The 19,544-nt window shown below is 35.2% G+C and overlaps 2 protein-coding genes across 2 annotated transcripts; both read left to right on the top strand.

Annotated features, from left to right (window-relative positions):
- Window positions 1-5,586: 5,586 nt before the first annotated feature.
- On the top strand, window positions 5,587-7,056 carry Cbr-nlp-15 (the record flags this gene model as incomplete). The annotated part of the gene is made up of 3 exons (XM_002646015.2): window positions 5,587-5,784; window positions 6,326-6,469; window positions 7,024-7,056. 3 exons carry the CDS (start codon window positions 5,587-5,589, stop codon window positions 7,054-7,056), a joined length of 375 nt encoding a protein of 124 aa, XP_002646061.2.
- A 798-nt stretch (window positions 7,057-7,854) lies between these two features.
- Window positions 7,855-18,359, top strand: Cbr-smu-1 (the record flags this gene model as incomplete). Its single annotated transcript, XM_002646014.1, has 11 exons — window positions 7,855-7,883; window positions 7,961-8,027; window positions 8,069-8,212; window positions 8,616-9,015; window positions 9,118-9,242; window positions 10,527-10,756; window positions 11,614-11,710; window positions 13,697-13,885; window positions 14,106-14,175; window positions 15,054-15,136; window positions 18,261-18,359. The coding sequence occupies 11 exons, from the start codon at window positions 7,855-7,857 to the stop codon at window positions 18,357-18,359; spliced, it is 1,533 nt and encodes a 510-aa protein (XP_002646060.1).
- Between the last annotated feature and the right edge of the window lie 1,185 nt (window positions 18,360-19,544).

The raw sequence follows: 19,544 nt of genomic DNA, 5'->3' as shown, positions 1-19,544 counted from the left end.
CAAAAGAAATTCCATGAAATTTGAAAAATGAAATTTTAAAAAAATATCCAAAAAAATCAGAAGTTTTGAGCCAAAAACGACACAAATAACTTGAAAACGAGCCGAGTTACAGCGCTTTGAAGTTTTTACTGAGGCTAAGACTACAAACTACACAGCATCCTAAGCCTCAGTAAAGTTTCAGAGCGCTGTAACTCGGCTCATTTTCATCCGTTTTTTACAATTTTTAGTGGAAATTTTTGGAAATTTTACAAGCTATTGTTATTGAAATGAATTTTTCATCACTACAAACTACAAGTGTGTCTAAGCCTCAGTAAAACTTCAAAACGTTGCAGCTCGCTTTATTTTCATCCGTTTTCCATAATTTTTGGTTCCAAGTGAGGAATAACTATTCTTTTTTTCTCGTTTCATTACAGTAATCTTATAGCCCTAAAATTTTCCTTCGTTTCAATCCAAAAACTGCAAAAATATCTTGAAAACTAACCTAGTTGCAATTTTACCGAGGCTTAGACAATTGTGTAGTTTGTAGTTAACGAAAAACTTCAAAGCGTTCTAACTCGGCAAGTTTTTGCTCGTTTTCCATGCTTTTTGGCTAGAAATGCTGGGAACTACAAACTACAACATTTCCTAAGCCTCAGTAAAATTTCAAAGCAGTGTAACTCGGTTAATTTTTGCTCGTTTTCAGTGATTTTTGGCTAGAAATTTCTGGCATTTATTTCTTTTGCATAAAACCGCCTGCGGGGAAGTGTCCCTTTCATGTCTAGCAAGAATAGCAGAAAAGTTGAAGACGACCTTATAATCCGAATACAAGTTAATAAAATAAAAAACAAAAAAAACCCTGACTCTTCTATTAAAACCCTGACTCAAAAAATAAAACCCTGACTCTTCTATTAAAACCCTGACTCAAAAAATAAAACCCTGACTCTTCTATTTCCGGGCGGGGAAATCCTGAAAAATGATGATGCGGTATGCACAGAAATAGGTCAGGAACCCTGATTGAGGTTTTTGGTACTCATTCAGGGACCAAAAACAAAAATTTTGACAAAAAATCAGCAAAAACGGGTGAAAATGAGCTAAGTTGAGAATGAGCCAGCGATTTGAAATTTTACTGAGGCCTAGGACTTTTTGTAGTTTGTAGTGACACCAGGAACGAAAACTAAATGATTTTTTTGCTTATTTTCTTAGTTCGAGATGTGTTTATGAGTTTTTTCTCCGACCAAAGATGACTTTTCAAAAAAGAAAACTTCCGTTTTTTGCACAAAAAAAATCTGAAAAATGTCTGAAAATATTTTGCAGCTCAAAATTTCCAGATTTGTCTGAAAATTTCAGAATATATGAAACATGACTAGAGCTTCATTTTTGTAGTTGACATTTTTTTTTTTAAATCAAGTCCTGGGGAGATATACCAATTTTTCCAAAATGTCAAAATTTTGCGATTTTTGACTGTTTGAAAATATATTCGAAGTTGTTGGATTTGTCTGAAAATTTCAGTATATACTAATCAAATTACGGGCTTCATTTTTGTAGTTGACAACTTTTCCTAAAAACCAAGTCCTGGGGAGATATGCCACGTGGAATAGTCCCTTTTTGGGCGAGCCAACCTGCCAGGGGGAGGGGGAAGAGGGGCGCTTCCACGGGGCATATCTCGCCAGGACCAAATTTTTTGAAAAAAGTGTCAACTACAAAAATGAAGCTCTAGTTTTGTTGAGTCTACTATAAAAATTTCAGACAAATACTAAAAATTTGAGCCAGTGTCTCAGACAGTCAAAATTTGTCATTTTTCACCGAAATTGCAATTTTTAGGCTTATTTTAGCAATATTAGGATATCCTCCAGAACCTAACTTTTGAGGAAAGTTGTCAACTACTAAATTGAAGCACTAACTTTGTTTGGTGTACTTTGAAAATTTCGGATAAATCCTAATAATTTGAGCCAGTGTCTCAGACAGTCGAAAATTGCCCTTCATTTTTCACTGAAATTTCTAAATTTTGGCTGCTTGATTCAAGAAAATAGGCATATCTCCGCAGGACTTGATTTTCCAAAAAAGTTGTCAACTACAAATATGAAGCTCTAGTTTTGTTTAGTATACTCTGAAAATTTCAAAAAGCCCAGACTATTTTGACCTACTTTTGTAGAGCGTCTAACTTTTTTCATGGAATTTCAGGATCATAGCTCTAAGGGACATTTCTGAACTTTTATTTTTCCAGTTTTTTCTCAGATCCCATATTAAAAATTTATGATCTACATATTCTACCCAGGAGATTACCCATCCCCGCAAACAACTTTTAAGAATTCTCTATCTGCGATTCTCGAATTTTTCCAAAAAAAAAAATTTCTATGTCTTTAAAGGTGGGGCGACAGGAAATTTTACTGGGGATTTTTGTAGCTAGAGTATGCATTCTACCGTGACGGTGTACAACGCTTAATGTCACTCTGCGTACAGCTGTCGTCCTCGTCTTTATGTATGCAATCGGGCGTGCGCTTTCTCTTTGCCCGCGTGGCTCAGTCGGTAGCGGCGCCGCACCCTCAATCATCGCCCTCACAAGTTCAACTCCTCGAGGGGCATCTTTGAACGGAATTTCGAGAACATTATTTTTTCATGTCCCCCCACCTTTAAAATTCCAACGTATCCCTTTCCGATCTCTACTACTACTACTCATTCCAATTAATAATTTATATCAAAATTCGTTTTTTTCTTCTTTATTTTTTTAAAAAACACCACCCCCCACTAATGGGTGGTTGTGTTTTGTGATTAAAATTTCAAAAGGAGAAACCGACCAAGTAAGGGAACGCGCTTATTTTTTTTTTTTGAAAAAGATGAAAAGATGACTCTTAAATGTTTTTTTAGGAGGATGAGGGATATTTAGGAAAACACAACTTTAAAGGTACAGGGGGACATTTTAAACTGGGAATTTTTCGAAAAAAAAGGCTAAAATTTAGAAATTTCTGCGAATAATCACAGTTTTTGACTGCCTGAAACACTAGCTCAAATTTCTTGGAATTATCTGAATTTCTCAGATTATACTAAAAAAGACACGAGCTTCATTTTTATAGTTGACAACTTTTTCTGAAATTCAATTCCTGGAGAGATAAGTCACGCGGAAGCGGCTACCCCTCGCTGGTGGGCGTTGGTGGGCGCGCCTCCAGGTATGCTCTCTTCCACGTGGCATATCTCCCCAGGACTGGATTTTTAGGAAAAGTTGTCAACTACAAAAATGAAGCTCAAGTTTTGTTTGGTGTTTTCTCAAATTTCGGAATTCAGTACTAGTCCATAAGATATACAAAAACCTATTTTTCATTGATTTTCGGGCATTTTGTCTAATATTTAACGAATTTGATTTAGTTTTAGGGTTCTAGTTTTATTCAAATTTGTATTACAACTGTTTCCAATTAAAAACAGGTAAATTTTCCTTCAATTCCGTCTACAAATCACGTTTCTAGCACATCTAGGAACCGAGATACAGCGATTTGAAGTTTCCAAGGTTAGAGACGCAGACGACGAGACACACTGCGTCTCTAACCTCCCAAACTTCAAAAGGCAGTATCTCGGCTCTCCGTGCTTCGATTTAGTGGGTTTTTGGCTCACAATTTTATTAACATTTTCAAAGTTTTTGTCAAAATCAAAAAGGGCGCACCTTGGAGCCAACCTACTGATGGAGAGGTGTGACGCGCTTCCATGTGGCATATCTCCCCAGGACTGGATTTTCAGAAAAAGTTGTCAACTACAAAAATGAAGCTTAAGTTTTGTTTAGTGTATTCTAGAAAATTTCAGATAAATCGAAAAATTTTGAGCTAGTGTTTCAGACAGCCAAAAATTGACATTATTCACCGAAATTTCAAAATTTTAAACTTGTTTTAAAGGTGGTGTGCGGTGAGAAATTTTATTGCTTTATTTTGTGTAGAATTCAATGTAAATTCACATAAAAATAAAGAAAAAATTCGAAAAAAAATCCTTCATTGAGAAAAACGGCATCGAAAAGTCAAAGTGGGAACCGGTGGCCTAGCGGCCAGGTGTGAGTTTTCCAGGCCAACTGCCGGTAAAAGCGCGCGTAATTCGAATTTTTATCGATTTTCAGTGCTTTCTGTGATGTTTTTAGAAGATTTCAAAATGTTTTTGTTAATTTAATCCCAGGTGTATGAAAAAACCTGACAAAAATCAGAGAAAACACTGAAAATCAATAAAAATTCTAATTACGCGCGCTTTTACCGGCAGTTGGCCTGGAAAACTCACACCTGGCCGCTAGGCCACCGGTTCCCACTTTGACTTTTCGATGCCGTTTTTCTCAATGAAGGATTTTTTTTTTCGAATTTTTTCTTTATTTTTATGTGAATCTACATTGAATTCTACACAAAATAAAGCAATAAAATTTCTCACCGCACACCACCTTTAAGAAATTCGGCATATCTCATTTTTTGCTCTTTATTGATAGTTTTGAATTTTTCTGCTAGCTCTCTTCCAGGACCTCTCTGAAAAAAGAGGAGACATGTGTTGTGTGAGAAAAATACATGTTTATGTGTGTCTACAACAAGTCTGTTGGCACTTTGTAATTGGAAAATTTCGTTTGACGCACTTCTTCTTCTTCTTCTTCTTCTACAAACTCTTCTTCGTTTTTCATCCGCGTCATCGGATTCACCGTCATGGAAAAACGACACAGCATTTTTGGGACACACAACGGTTTTGTGGGACAGATAGAGAAAAAAAAAAACAAAAGCAAGGCCAGAAGTTTTGGGACCAAAGAAAACTGGGGATTATGGGGGAGGGAGGAAAGTGATTGATGAGCTTAACAGAGATTAGAATAGGGACAAGCTTCGAAAAAGGGAAAAATTAAACGTTTAGTTTGGGGGACAGAATAAATTACCGTATCCCTACTTCCATTTTTTTTTTCAATTAACATTGCTTTCCAATGAGATACCGTAACCACTCTAATATAACCCCCCCCCCACCCCCCCATCACCCTTTGCTGTCTTTGAGCTCATATATCTCATTCTCTATAAAAGATATCAAAAATTTTTCAATTGATAAAATATTGCTGATGTGATGATAAACATTTTGTTAGTTGACAACTTTGTGACATCTTTTACAGTAACCGAGATAAATGTGCTCAAAGGGAAACTCTAATAGAATGCCTACCAGGCCCTTCTTAAGCCGTCAACTTTAAGCCATTATATCTCGCTCCCTGTAAGAGATATCAAAAAAGAGTCAACTGATAAAATATTGCTAATATAATGATAACCATTTTATCAGTTTGTCACTTTTTGATACCTCTCATTGTAACCGAGATAAATGAGCTCAAAGTTGAAAGTCATTTTGGCAGAGTGATTACGGAAGACTGATATTCCTCCAATTTATCTCATTTCCTGTGTAAGATATCGAAACGTTGTCAACTGATAAAATATAGGAAATTCAAAGTTACACACTTTACCGTTTTTCTGATTGAGGTCTCAAATTTGGAACTTTAAGTTTCCAGAAGTTTCTATTGTCACATTTTTAGATTCTTTCTAAATGATCTTCAAACTAAACTAACCTAATTCTAAGACCATTTTTTGTCTTAAACCCAAATTTCCACATATCCAACCATCAAAATTCCAGATGTCCTGCCCATCTGAAAGTGCATCAGCCTTCCGACTGCGTCCCGTTGGCTCCCTATTCTTTCTGAATCGACCACACGAGAAACGCGCATTCGATTCGTTAGCTGGAAGTGGATTTGGAGCATTTAACAAAAGAGCATTCGATACAATGGCCGGGTCTGGATTCAGTGGATTCGATAAACGAGCGTTCGATTCGTTGGTGGATCTGGATTTGGCGCTTTCAATAAGAGAGCGTTTGATTCGTTGGTGAGTTGAGGATGCAAGTAGAAAAGAAAGTTAAACTAGTGTAAAGTTCTATACTGATTCGATTGGTGTTAGTTAGAAGGCGCTAGGTTGAAAATGGACCAAGTTATAAGCATTTTACTAGATAAGGCGCGCGCGACGCGCGACGCACCAAAAAAATGTTTAAACTCGTTTCAAAGCCCTTTTCAAGGCAAATCCAATAGTCAACTTTTTATTAAAATTGGATGAAAACTAACCGAGTTACAGTAGTTTGAAGTTCAGGTGCACGCGACGCACAACCGCGACGCACCCAAAAAAATAAAGTTAACCGAACCGAGCCGTGTTTAAGCTCATTTTGAAGCTCTTTTTAAGACAAATCTAGCATATAATTTGCGTAGAGTAATACCCAAAACTGACCGAGTTAAAATAGGTCTACATGTTCAGACGCACGCGACGCACGACCGCGACGCACACAAAATGAGGCCTAAAACATTTTAGCTAATTATTGACATTTTCAGGCCGGTAGTGGATTCGGTGCATTCAACAAACGAGCATTCGACTCTCTGGCCGGCTCCGGATTCAGTGGATTCGACAAACGGGCGTTCGATTCGCTGGCAGGACAGGGATTCACCGGATTCGAGAAACGCGCTTTTGATACAGTGGTTAGCAATTTTTTGCAGTTTTTCTTTTCGAAAAAAGCGGGGACATCGCTAAATTTTGAGCTAAAAATCATCTAAATCCGTTGAAAATGAGCCGAATTGCAGCGTTTTGAAATTTTACTGAGGCTTAGAAACTGTTGTAGTTTGTAGTCTAAGCCTCAGTAAAATTTCAAATCATTGTAACTCGGCTCATTTTCAACAGTTTTCAATTATTTTTGGTTTTAAACTTGTGGATTTTTTCGTAGTTTGTAGTCACTAAGTTTAATGATGCTGGGTTTACTGACTTTTACTGAGGCTCAGAGATTCTTATAGTTTGTAGTTTGAAAATGATGAAATTTTCTCGAGTTTCTAGCCAAAAATCATCGAAAACGGTTGGAAATGAGGCAAGTTACAGTGATTTAAAGTTTTACTGAGGCTAAGACTACAAACTACAAAAATTGATTAGCCTCAGTAAAACTTCAAATCGCCGTATCTCGGCTCATTTTCAACCGTTTTTAATGATTATTGGCTTAAACTTTCCTAAACTTTTTGAATTTTTAAAAAATCGTTATTCTCAGAGCACTTCTGGCTTCGACGACTTCAAATTGTAAACGCTCTAAATCTTCAAACTTCGATCACATATTTCTTCTCTAATTGAGGTAATTTTGGCAAATTGAAAAGAAAATTCAATTTTATTTTTATTTTTCAGGTAGCCTCCCCCTTCTCATCTCCGACGACTGCAACAAACCTCACACAATTTTTATAATTTGTTTTTCTGCTTAAATATTTTCCTCACCCGTCCCAATTTTTAAAACTACTGTATGTCCCTTTAAAAAAACACAAAAGTACCGGTGTGCGTGTGAGAGAAACCCCTAATAATAAATCATGTCGTCCTGTTTTTATTGATTTTTTGACCTAAAAAGGGTTACGGTAGCCATTAAATCTGTAATCACCAGAGCACTTGTCCGAGAGGACTACAAAACTTTGTCTAGCTTTTCTTGCGAAAATTTTAGAAATTTCGGAAATTAATAAAAAATTCGGATAAATAGAAAGCTTTATAATTCTAAAATGCATTAAATTGAAAAGAAACGACTAATTTTAGTAGATTTCTAAGTTCTGAGGACGTTCCAGAAACTCCAGAAGACGTTAAAAGTGTTAGAATTGAAAAGAAACAAAATTTTTGACCTGGAACATGCAAAATTTTAATAATTCCTCTGAAAAAAAGCGCTTTTTACACTTTTTTCTATTAAAAAATAACCCAAATTCAAAATTCCCTCCAAAACCGGCAAACGCGCCAAGCGGGCAAGCTGACGCACTTCTCGATCACTGCCAAAAATCGTTGACGCGTTTCCGGTGTCCGAGGGATTTTGAATTTTCCACGTCATCTAGAGCTGAAATTCCGGCTGAAAATGGCATCAATCGAAATTGAATCATCAGAGTAAGTTAGAATACACATTCTACTGCAGATTTTAGGCCTGAATTTCTCAAAAATCGTCCAAAAGTACCGATTTTCAGCGTAATTCGACTCATCGAACAATTCCTCAAGGAATCCAATTTGCACCGCACTTTGGCTGTTTTACAGGTTATTAAAAAATAAAAAATAAAAAAAATAGCGATTTTCAGGAAGAAACCAATGTTTCACTGAACACAGTCGACTCAATTGATGGGTTTTGTAATGAAATTACGTCCGGAAATTGGGATAATGTGCTGAAAACTGTGCAATCGCTTAAATTGCCAGCTAAGAAGCTCATTGATTTGTATGAACATGTGAGTATTAGATTTAAGGGAAAAAAAGTTAAATTCAACAAAAAAAAATTTTTGGGAAATTTTTTTTCCCAAAAATCCATTTTCGTACCCTTTTTTTCTGTTTTTTGGGCGGAAAATTGCAGGTTTTATGCGTAAAACGCTCTAAAATCCTTAGTTTCAGTATTTAATCAGTATTTTCAGCTTAATTTTCGACATTATCAAAATTAGAATGAAAAAAATCAATTTTTTGAAAAATTTCCAAATTTTCAGAATTAAAAAAATCCTCAAATAACTAATTTTAGGTTAAAAACCCCAAATATCGCAATTAAAAAACAGAATTTTGGTCGAAATTTTGACCTAAAAATGATCTTAGTGATTTTTAAAACAAAATGCCTAAATTTAGAGCTAAAAATCCGATTTTCAGGTAATTATCGAGCTTGTGGAAATGCGAGAACTCGCGACCGCCCGTCTGGTCGCCCGCCAAACCGATCCAATGATTCTCCTGAAACAAATCGATCCAGACAGATACTCCCGACTGGAATCCCTCATCAATCGACCGTATTTCGATAGTCAAGAGGTCTACGGAGACATTTCCAGGGATAAACGAAGGAATGTGATTGCTCAGACGATCTCATCTGAAGTCCATGTGGTTGCTCCGTCCAGATTGCTCAGCTTATTGGGACAGAGTCTGAAATGGCAGTTGCATCAGGGTCTATTGCCACCTGGAACTGCTATCGACTTGTTCAGAGGGAAGGCGGCGTTGAAAGAGCAGATTGAGGAGAGATATCCGACCATGATGGCCAGAAGTATCAAATTTTCGACGAGTAAGCGTCTTTGGAAATTTTGGGGTAGAAAAATGCCAAAAAAAGGATTTTTAGGCTGAAAATGCCCTAGTTTTGAGCTAAAAACCCCCGCTTTTCTTTCAGAAAGCTATCCAGAATCGGCTGTCTTCTCACCGGATTCCAATTATCTGGTCTCAGGATCGAAGGACGGCTTCATTGAGGTCTGGAATTATATGAACGGAAAATTGAGGAAGGATTTGAAGTATCAGGTTGGTTTTTCAGGAAATTTTGATCGAAAAACCGAAAAGAAGGAAGTTATCGCCCAAAAATTGCTAATTTTCAATTAAAAACATATATAAATTCGAGAAAAAAAAAAGATTTTGAGTGTAAAACCAAAATTTTCGCCTGAAAATTTGTCAGTTTTGAGCCCAAAAAGGCCTATTTCAGTCACATTTTTCTCAGGTTTTTTTTTAGCGTCTTTTGAACGCATTTTTTGGATTTTTAGAGCGAAAAATACCCAATTTTTAGTTAATTTTTCAGTTTTCAGCGCCGTTAAACCTGATTTTTCTGTATTTTCCACCCAAATTTCCCATATTTTCAGGCCCATTTTTAACCCGAATCATATCAATTTCGAACACTAAAAATTGGAAAATTTTGAGACGAATTGCAATTTTAAAAGCGAATTTTTCTTCGATTTTTGGCAAAATTTTGCAGAGGAGGAATTCGAAAAATGGGGTAGAAATCGAAAAAAAAATAGCAGAAGTCCATCAATTTTGAGCTAAAATTTGGTCGAAAACGAATGAAAATGAGCTCAGATACAGCGTTTTTTTGAAATTTACTGAGGCTTACGAAGTTTTGTAGTTTGTAGTCTTGAAAAACGCAATTTTTAAAACACTAAAAATTGGAAAATTTCGAGAGCAGAATTTCGGCAAAATTTTAAAGAATTTTTCCAAAAATGAAATTCGATAAACGATGTTTTGGATTACTGTAGGTTCCTGTAGAAGCTGAATTCCTTTTGTAGTTTGTAGTTTTTATTGCCTGAAAAATCACGTGGATAAAACAAAACAAAAAACCAACAAAAAAAGGAATTCATACAGTAATCTACAGTAATCTTTGCGAACCATGTCCCATCAAAATTTCAGACAAAAAAATTCGGAAAAGTCGAAAAAGAATCTTCAAAAATTGCTGAAACCCCGAAAAAGGTCTAAAAATTTATATTCTTGAAATTTTCCAATTTTTAGTGTTTTAAAAATTGCGTTTTTCAAGACTACAAACTACAAAACTTCCTAAGCTTCAGTAAATTTTAACAACGCTGTATGATACAGCCTGTATCTGAGTGATAATTTTTAGCCTGAATCGGGTTTTTGGTCATTTTGAACCCCAAAAAACGACGATTTTTAGCTCATTTTTACCTCATTTAAGCTATTTTTCACTGAAAAATTTGAATTTTCAGCTCCAAATTGGTCATTTTGTACCCCAAAAATGCCGAATTTTGGTCAAATTTTCCAGCTTTTCAACTCGTTTTTCCACCCAAATTTCCCCTATATTTGCAGGCCCAGGACAATCTAATGATGATGGACGCGGCGGTGAGATGTATGTCATTCAGCCGAGACTCTGAAATGCTGGCCACTGGATCAATCGATGGGAAAATCAAAGTTTGGAAGATCGAAACGGGCGATTGCCTTCGAAAATTCGATAGAGCCCATACGAATGGTGTGTGTGCTGTGAGATTCTCAAAGGATAATACGCATGTGTTGTCGGGGGGAAATGATCATGTTGTTAGGTTGGTTTTGTTGTTCAAATTGCGCGGATTTCATGGAAAATGAGCCAAAATCCGAAGAAATCGGCTAAAAATGAGGCAAAAATCATGAAAATCATACTAAAAATCATTTAAAATTGCCTAGAAATTTATGAATTAATGGAGCCCTAAATCTCGAAAATCATTTTGAGAATGTTTTCATATCACTAAAAATTATGAAAATTTGGCTTGAAATTGCCTAGTTTTGAGCTAAAAACCGAAAATTATAAAACGAATTGGACGGATAATCGCTAAATTTCATGAAAAATGAGCCGAAAATCGTAGAAAATCATGGAAAAAGGCCTGAAATCACGTGTTTTGGAGCTGAAAATCATAAAAATTTGCCCCGAAAATAATCAAAAAATGGCTCAAAATCTAGCTAGAAATCGCTTTTGATATAGTTTGTTTTTTAGTTTGTAGTCACTGAAACTCTCGAAATTTCTAGCCAAACATGACTTTTCTAGCTCTAAAATAGCCGAGTTGTCGATTATGTCATCGAAAATGAGGCAAAAACGGCTGAAAATGAGGCCAATTTAGCTGAAAATCATGAAAATTTGGCTTAAAATTAATTTCTAGCCAAAAAACGACTTTTATAGCTTCAAAACTAGCCTAATTGGACGCCATTTTCAATTTTTACTGAAGCTTATGAAGTTTTGTAGTTTGTAGTTTATAAGCCTCAGTAAAAAAAAATCGAGTTGCTGTAACTCGGTTAATGTTTTCCACATATCAAGGGTTTTTGGCTGAAAATGCTGGAAATTTTCTTGTAGCTCCTTCTAGTTTTAGTTTTTACTGAGGCTTAGCAATTGTTTGTAGTTTGTAGTCTCTTCAATTTCATATTTCAGAGTGCATGGAATGAAGAGTGGAAAGTGTCTGAAAGAGATGCGCGGTCACTCGAGCTACATCACCGACGTCCGGTATTCAGATGAGGGTAATCATATTGTAAGTTGGATTCTCATTTTTGTAGTTTGCAGTCTTTGTAGTCACTGAAAAACTACTTTAAAAAAGGCGGAGTTCTGGGCGATTTTTTGGCTGAAAATTCATTTTTCCAGCTAAAAAGGGGCCAGCTAACTGCAAAAAATTACTTTTTATAAATCTTTTTTTTTCGGAAATCCCCCAGATATGTTTTGTAGTTTGTAGTTTTATGGGTTTTTTTTTGCAAAAATCCAATCCAATTTTCCGTTTTGTTTACACAGGAATCGCTCTTTTTTGCACTTTTCCGATGGATTTTTGTGCTTATACTGCTGCTCGTTAGCTCATTTTGCACAGAGAAAAACGTGGTTTTTTGATTACTGAGGCTTAGAAGGATTCTTGTAGTTTGTAGTCTTGAAAAAACTAGATTTTGGAGGCTAAAAATTGATTTTTTTTTCGCGAAATTTTTGGACATTTTCAGGTTTTTCAGCTATTTTCGAGAATTCTTTTTTGATTTTTTCGGTTTTAATCGTCTGAAATTTAATGGAACGGGGTTTTGGATTACTGTAGACATAATTTTGACGACGCATCCCATCAATTTTTAGTCTTAAAAGTGTTAAAAGCTCGATTTTCCGCAGAGTTTTTGAGAAAATTGAGCATTTCTAATCGAATTTTCGAAATTTTCTGATTTGAGAATAGTGGTCTTGAGACCCAATTTTGCCATTTTCATTACCTTAGAAATCCTGGGAAGTTTTCTACAATTCTAGATTACTGTAGTTTTCAAAATTATCAACAAAAATCCACATCAGTTTTGAGCTAAAATTTGGTCGAAAACGAATGAAAATGAGCTAAGATACAGCGTTTTCAAAATTTACTGAGGCTTAGAAGGGGTTTTTGTAGTTTGTAGTCTTGAAAAAACTAGATTTTGAAGGCAAAAAATTGATTTTGTCCTCGATTTTATGAAAAATTTTAGACCTTTCTAGGTTTTTCAGCTATTTTCAAAGATTCTTTTTCGATTTTTTGGTTTCAATTGTCTGAAATTCTATGGGACGGTGTTTTGGAATACTGTAGGTTTTTCTAGCTTTTTTTTTGCAAAAATAACCACGTCAGAAAAAGAACTACAAAGAAATTTAGCTTCTACAGTAATCTACAGTAATCTTTGCGAACCATGTTCCATCAAATTTGGGACAAGAAGAAATCGGAAAAATCGAAAAACAATCTGAAAAAAATAGCTGAAAAACCTGAAAATGTCCAAAAATTTTGCGTAAAATTGAGGAAAAAATCAATTTTTAGCCTTCAAAATCTAGTTTTATTCAAGACTACAAACTACAAAACTTCCTAAGCCTCAGTAAATTTCAAAAAAACGCTGTATCTGAGCTCATTTTCATTCGTTTTCGACCAAATTTTAGCTCAAAATTGATGTGGATTTTTGTTGATAATTTTGAAAACTACAGTAATCTAGAATTGTAGAAAACTTCCCAGGATTTCTAAGGTAATGAAAATGGCAAAATTAGGTCTCAAGACCACTATTCTCAAATCAAAAAATTTCGAAAATTCGACTAGAAATGCTCAATTTTCTCAAAAACTCTGCGGAAAATCGAGCTTTTAACACTTTTAAGACTAAAAATTGATGGGATGCGTCGTCAAAATTATGTCTACAGTAATCCAAAACCCCGTTCCATTAAATTTCAGACGATTAAAACCGAAAAAATCAAAAAAGAATGCTCGAAAATAGCTGAAAAACCTGAAAATGTCCAAAAATTTCGCGAAAAATTGAGGAAAAAATCAACTTTTAGCCTTCAAAATCTAGTTTTATTCAAGACTACAAACTACAAGAATCCTTCTAAGCCTCAGTAACCCAATGAATAAATTGCCAATTTTCAATAATTTTTAGTTCGATTTTTTGAATTTTTTCCCCCAATTTTTATCAACTTTTGACTATTGTTTTGCCATTTTTTAAAACAATTTTCAGACGATTTTTACCTTTTAAAAACCCTTAAAACCCCTCTTTTCCAGATCTCGTGCTCAACAGATGGCTCAATTCGCGTTTGGCATGGAAAAACTGGTGAATGTCTATCGACATTCCGTGTTGGAACCGAGGATTATCCCATTCTGAACGTTCTACCCATTCCAAAAAGCGACCCACCCCAAATGGTGGTCTGTAATCGCTCGAATACGCTTTATGTCGTCAATATCTCGGGACAAGTGGGTCTTTTGGAGCATTTTTAGTTTGAAAATTTGGATTTTTGAGCCCCAATTATCCCAGAAATGGCTATTTTTAGGCTTCTTTAACTCAAAAATAGACATTCTTGAGTCTCAAAAATAGGCCTGAAATGACCAATTCAGCTTGAGAATTTGGATTTTTAGCCGAAAAATTGGATTTTTGACGAAAGAATTGAGTTTAAAACTCTTTTTTTTTATTCAGGTCGTCCGCACAATGACATCTGGTAAACGTGATAAGGGAGACTTTATCAGCTGCATTCTATCGCCAAAAGGTAGGTGAAAAATGGCCTTATTTTCAGAGAATTTGAGCTAAGAACGCTGAAATTCTGGAAATTTGCGTCAAAAAAAGATGAAAATATGTAAATTTTGAGCGCTGAAAAATACGACTTTCAGGTTTTTTTATTCTCGAAATTCTGGGGATTTTGAACTAAAAGGGCTCTGAAAATCTGGAAAAATGAGCTTAAAAACTGAAAATCGGAACAATTTCAGATGGAAATTCACGAGTTTTGGCTTAAAATGGTTATTTCTTGATTTGTTCAACAAGTTTCTGAAAATCTGACGATTACGCTGAAATTTTCAAAAAATGCTTATTTTCCAGGAGAATGGGCATATGAAAATTTGGCTTGAAATTGCCTAGTTTTGAGCTAAAAACCGAAAATTATAAAACGAATTGGATGGATAATCGCTATATTTCATGAAAAAATGAGCCGAAAATCGTAGAAAATCATGGAAAAAGGCCTGAAATCACGTGTTTTGGAGCTGAAAATCATAAAAATTTGGCTTAAAATTAATTTCTAGCCAAAAATGACTTTTCTAGCTTCAAAACTTGCCTAATTGGACGCCATTTTCAATTTTCACTGAGGCTTATGAAGTTTTGTAGTTTGTAGTTTATAAGCCTCAGTAAAAAAAATCGAGATTTTTGAGCTAAAAAATACGACTTTCAGGTTTTTTTTATTCTCGAAATTCTGGGGATTTTGAACTAAAAAGGCTCTGAAAATCTGGAAAAATGAGCTTAAAAACTGGAAATCGGAACAATTCCAGATGGAAATATACGAGTTTTGGCTTAAAATGGTTATTTCTTGACTTGTTCAACAAGTTTTTGAAAATCTGAAGATGACGCTGAAATTTTCAAAAAATGCTCATTTTCCAGGAGAATGGGCATACGCAATTGCCGAGGACGGTGTCATGTACTGCTTCATGGTTCTTTCGGCATCACTGGAGACGACGCTTCCCGTGAGTTTTTTGGAATTCTAGATTCTGAATTCAAAATGGCTGGAAGAGGTTCAAAAATTGAAGAAAAAAAATACGTCGAAATTCGAGAAAGGCTGTGGAAAAATTGCTGAAAATTTTGCTGAAAAAACTTTGAAAATCAGTGTAAAAAAGGCTGAGAAACGACGGGTGAAAATAGTTGAAAAATTGAAAAATGGCTGTAAAACGTGTAATAGGGTGGCCGAGAAATTCTAAATTATTTCTAATTTTCTAGGCCACAGTTTTTTAGATCGGAGGTCTTAAATTATTTCTAGGAGGCACTAAAAAGGGGGAAAATGATAAGAAATTGTGCGTAGAAATTAGGGGGGGGGGGGTGATAAGAAGATGGCTGACTAGCCCGAATACTGTTTGAGAGACCGAAAACAGAAAGGCACACACACACTGTCAAGTTTGAGCCAATTTATCTCGATTCAAATGAAAGATATCAAAAAGTGGTCAACTGATAAAATGTTTGTGATTATTTGATGAACAATTTATCAGTTGACAACTTTTCGATATCTTTAACAGGAATGGAGATAAATTGGCTCAAATTTTAAAAAGTTAGGCAGGGGTCAGAGATGAGCGGAAGACGGTTTATTTTCAAAGTGAAAAATGCTACCGAAAAGTTGTGAACTGACAAAATGTAGATATCAATGAGAGACGTTTATTGGTATAAAAGTTGCCTTATAATATTGATGGGGGAGTTGCGATATGGCGTTTCTTCCGTGTTCCGTCTTCCGTCTGGCACACGGAAGACGGAAGAAAGACTCTATTTAGATAATCCAACAAAATTTCGAAACAATTCTTATACCAATCGATAGCTCTCATTGAGATCTACAATTTGTCCGTTGACAGCTTTTTGGTAGCTTTTTTCATTTCTAAGATAAACCGTCTTCCGTAAATCTCTTCTTCCGCTAATCTCTGGTAGGGGGTATTCGGATGTTTTGCTTCCCTTTGCCACATTTTTTTCTCATTTTTCTTTCATGATATATGATGCCAAGATTGTATCTAGCCAATTTGGGAAGAACAGTGTCTCTGTGTGCCCCTCGTCTTATTCGGATACCCTTTCCTACACCTCCACCTTCTCTTCGCATTCATTCTACCCGAAAAGATGAAATTTCGAAGATTAGGAATTGTTTCAGGACATCCTTTTCCCCCTTTTCCTGCCCCTCGTGTTCTATTTTTTGCCTATTTTCTGAGGCAAATACTCAGTTGCTACAAGATCAGTTGCTTCCTGACCAGTTGCTACTTTTGTCTCAGTTGCTATTTTCCCAGTTGCTATGACTCAGTTGCTACTTTTGGCTCAATTGCTCGCATTATCCGAAATTTCAAAATCTCAGTTGCTACAAAAAACACTTAGTTGCTACAATTGACTCAATTGCTACTTTTTTCTAAAATACTACTATAAAAACGGCAATTTTTTCCACTGTCTTTTTAAGACTACTTTTTCTCGGACACTATCGAGTTTTTATTTTTAAAAGTTCTCCTTATTATGACCCATAGTCCGGGGCCGATCAAAATAGAGAAAAGTTTGCCCCCCCCCCACTAAGAAAACCACTAAGAAAAGGAGTAGAATACTAAATGGAATCGCATGACGTCTTCTAATTTTCAGCCAAAATTGCTGAAAACAGTAAATAAAAATTTGTGTAGTTTGTAGTCACTGAAATTTTCCCGACATTTCTAGCCAAAAATGGCTTCTTTTCTAGCTCTAAAAATAGCCGAGTTACAGCGATTTTCAATTTTTCACTGAGGCTAACAACAAAATGTTGTAGTTTGTAGTCTCTAAGCCTCAGTAAATCTTCTTTTTGATGAATTTTGGTTCCAAAATTGATGAATTTTTTTTGTTGTTGAAAAATTTCAATTTTCACTGAGGCTTACGAAATTTTGTAGTTTGTAGTCTACAAATTCCTTCTATTTTCTTTTTTTCCCCCTCATTTCCACCCCAAAAACACCAAAAAAAAACACACACACACACTAAGAAAAGGAGTAGAATACTAAATGAAATCGCATGACGTCTTCTTTTTTTTCCATGCTTCCCAGACCCTTGACGACGACCTTTTTGCCCCCTTTATGTGCTAAAATAGTTATTTTAGAAAATTTTCTCCTGAAAATCTCGAAATTTTGCTTTTCAAAGTGGGGGGGGGGGCGACGTGAAAAAAATAATGTTCTCGAAATTCCGTTCAAAGATGCCCCTCGAGGAGTTGAACTTGTGAGGGCGATGATTGAGGGTGCGGCGCCGCTACCGACTGAGCCACGCGGGCAAAGAGAAAGCGCACGCCCGATTGCATACATAAAGGCGAGGACGACAGCTGTACGCAGAGTGACATTAAGCGTTGTACACCGTTACGGTAGAATGCATACTCTAGCTACAAAAAAACTACGATAAATCTACTGTCCCCCCACCTTTAAAAACTCTAAATTCCGTTCTACAAAAATTGCTGAAAAATGCCGAAAAATGCATGAATTTTGAGCCAAAATTCGTCAAAAACGGATGAAAATGAGCCCAGATACAGCGATTTGTAGTTTTACTGAGGCTAAGAGACTACAAACTACAAAAATTCGTAAGCCTCAGTAAAAGCTTTTTTCTTTCAAAAAAGAAGGAAAATGTTTACTGAGGCTAAGAGATTTTTTGTAGTTTGTAGTCTGTAAGAACCAGTTAAAATTTTTGAAGTTTTACTGAGGCTTAGGAGGCTACAAACTACAAAAAAATTACTACAAACTACGAAAAATCCCAGCATTGAAAACATATGAAAATGAGCCGAGTTACAGCGATTTGAAGGTTTTACTGAGACTTAGCAACTACAAACTACAACGCTTTTCTAAGTCTCAGTAAATACATAAAATATGCCATTTTGCGTTTACTGAGGCTTAGGAATTTTCGTAGTTTGTAGTCTATAAGCCTCAGTAAACGTAGAATCAGTAAAATCAGTAAAAATCCATAAATTTTGAATAAAAATTAATCAAATATGGTTGAAAATGAGTTCAGATGGAGCGTTTTCAAATTTTACTGAAGCTTAGAAACTACAAACTACATAATTTGCTAAGCCTCAGTAAAAAAATTTTTTCTCAATTTTCTGTAATTTTTGCCTAATTTTCCCCGATTTTTCAGGTAACCGAACGTCTTCCAATCGGTCTGGTCCACCATCCCCATCAGAATCTCATCGCCACGTATGCAGAGGATGGTCTTTTGAAATTGTGGACCGATTAGGCTCCGCCCTTTTTTTTCATTGATCTACTTTTTTTTTGGCAATTTTTGACCATTTTTTATATGAAAAATTCACATTTTTTCCTACTTTTTGTTCCACGAGATCTCTATTTTTCATTAATTTATTTTTAAAAATTTAAGAATTTTTCAAATTTCCCGCCTTTTTTGAATTTTGAAAATCTTTCGAAAATGCAATAAATTTAACCCATTTCCTCTAAAAAATCCCCTATTTTTCGTCGTGTCCTGGTTTTTATCCTCTTTTCATTCTTTTGTTACCCACTTTTTGTAGTTTGTAGTGTAGTCGAGACTACAAACTACATTTTTTCGATTTTTTCAGAAGAACTAGAGACAACAAGACACGGGTTGTAGGCATTGCAAGTCAATAATTGCCGCTGAAACCTGCATTCGTTTTTCTGGTAAGTTAACTACAAACTACAGAGACTACAAACTACAAAAAATATGGAACTTCCTCGAGTCATGGGAAACTGAGTTGAGATGTTTAAAAAAAATGGAAATTCCGAAAATTCGGGAATTTCCAAAAAATTCAAAAATCGAGTTTTCGAAAATTCGAGAAATTGAAATTTTTGGAATTTCTGAAATTCCAGAAAATTCCACAAAATTTTGAAAGTCGAATTTTGGTAATTCCAATAATTATTAAATTAGAACATTGAGAATTTCTGAAATTCAGAATTACATTGGTATTCTAGAATTCTGACCTAAAAATGAGCAATTTTGACCTGAATATGAGCAATTTTGATCTAAAAATGAGCAATTTTGGCTTAGAAAAGATCAATTTTGACCAAAAAATGGGCAATTTTTTCTTTAAAATGATCAATTTTGACCCAAAAATAGGCAATTTTCACCTGAAAATAAGCAGTTTCGACCCAAAAATGATCAATTTCGACCCAAAAATTATCTATTTTGACCCAAAAATGAGCAATTTCGACACGAAAATAGGCAATTTCGGCCTAAAAATAGGCATTTTTCACCTAAAAATGGGCAATTTTTTCCTAAAAATGATCAATTTTGGCCCAAAAATAGGCAATTTCGACCTAAAAATGATCAATTTCGACCTAAAAATGAGCGATTTCGACTTAAAAATGAGCAATTTCGACCTGAAAATGAGCAATTTCGACCTGAAAATGAGCAATTTTTTACTCAAAAAAATACTCAAAAAAAAAAATTAGG

The sequence above is a fragment of the Caenorhabditis briggsae genome, assembly GCF_000004555.2.
Source record: "Caenorhabditis briggsae complete genome, chrI, whole genome shotgun sequence".
NCBI lineage: Eukaryota > Metazoa > Nematoda > Chromadorea > Rhabditida > Rhabditidae > Caenorhabditis > Caenorhabditis briggsae.
This window is presented reverse-complemented; position numbering and strand designations above follow the sequence as displayed.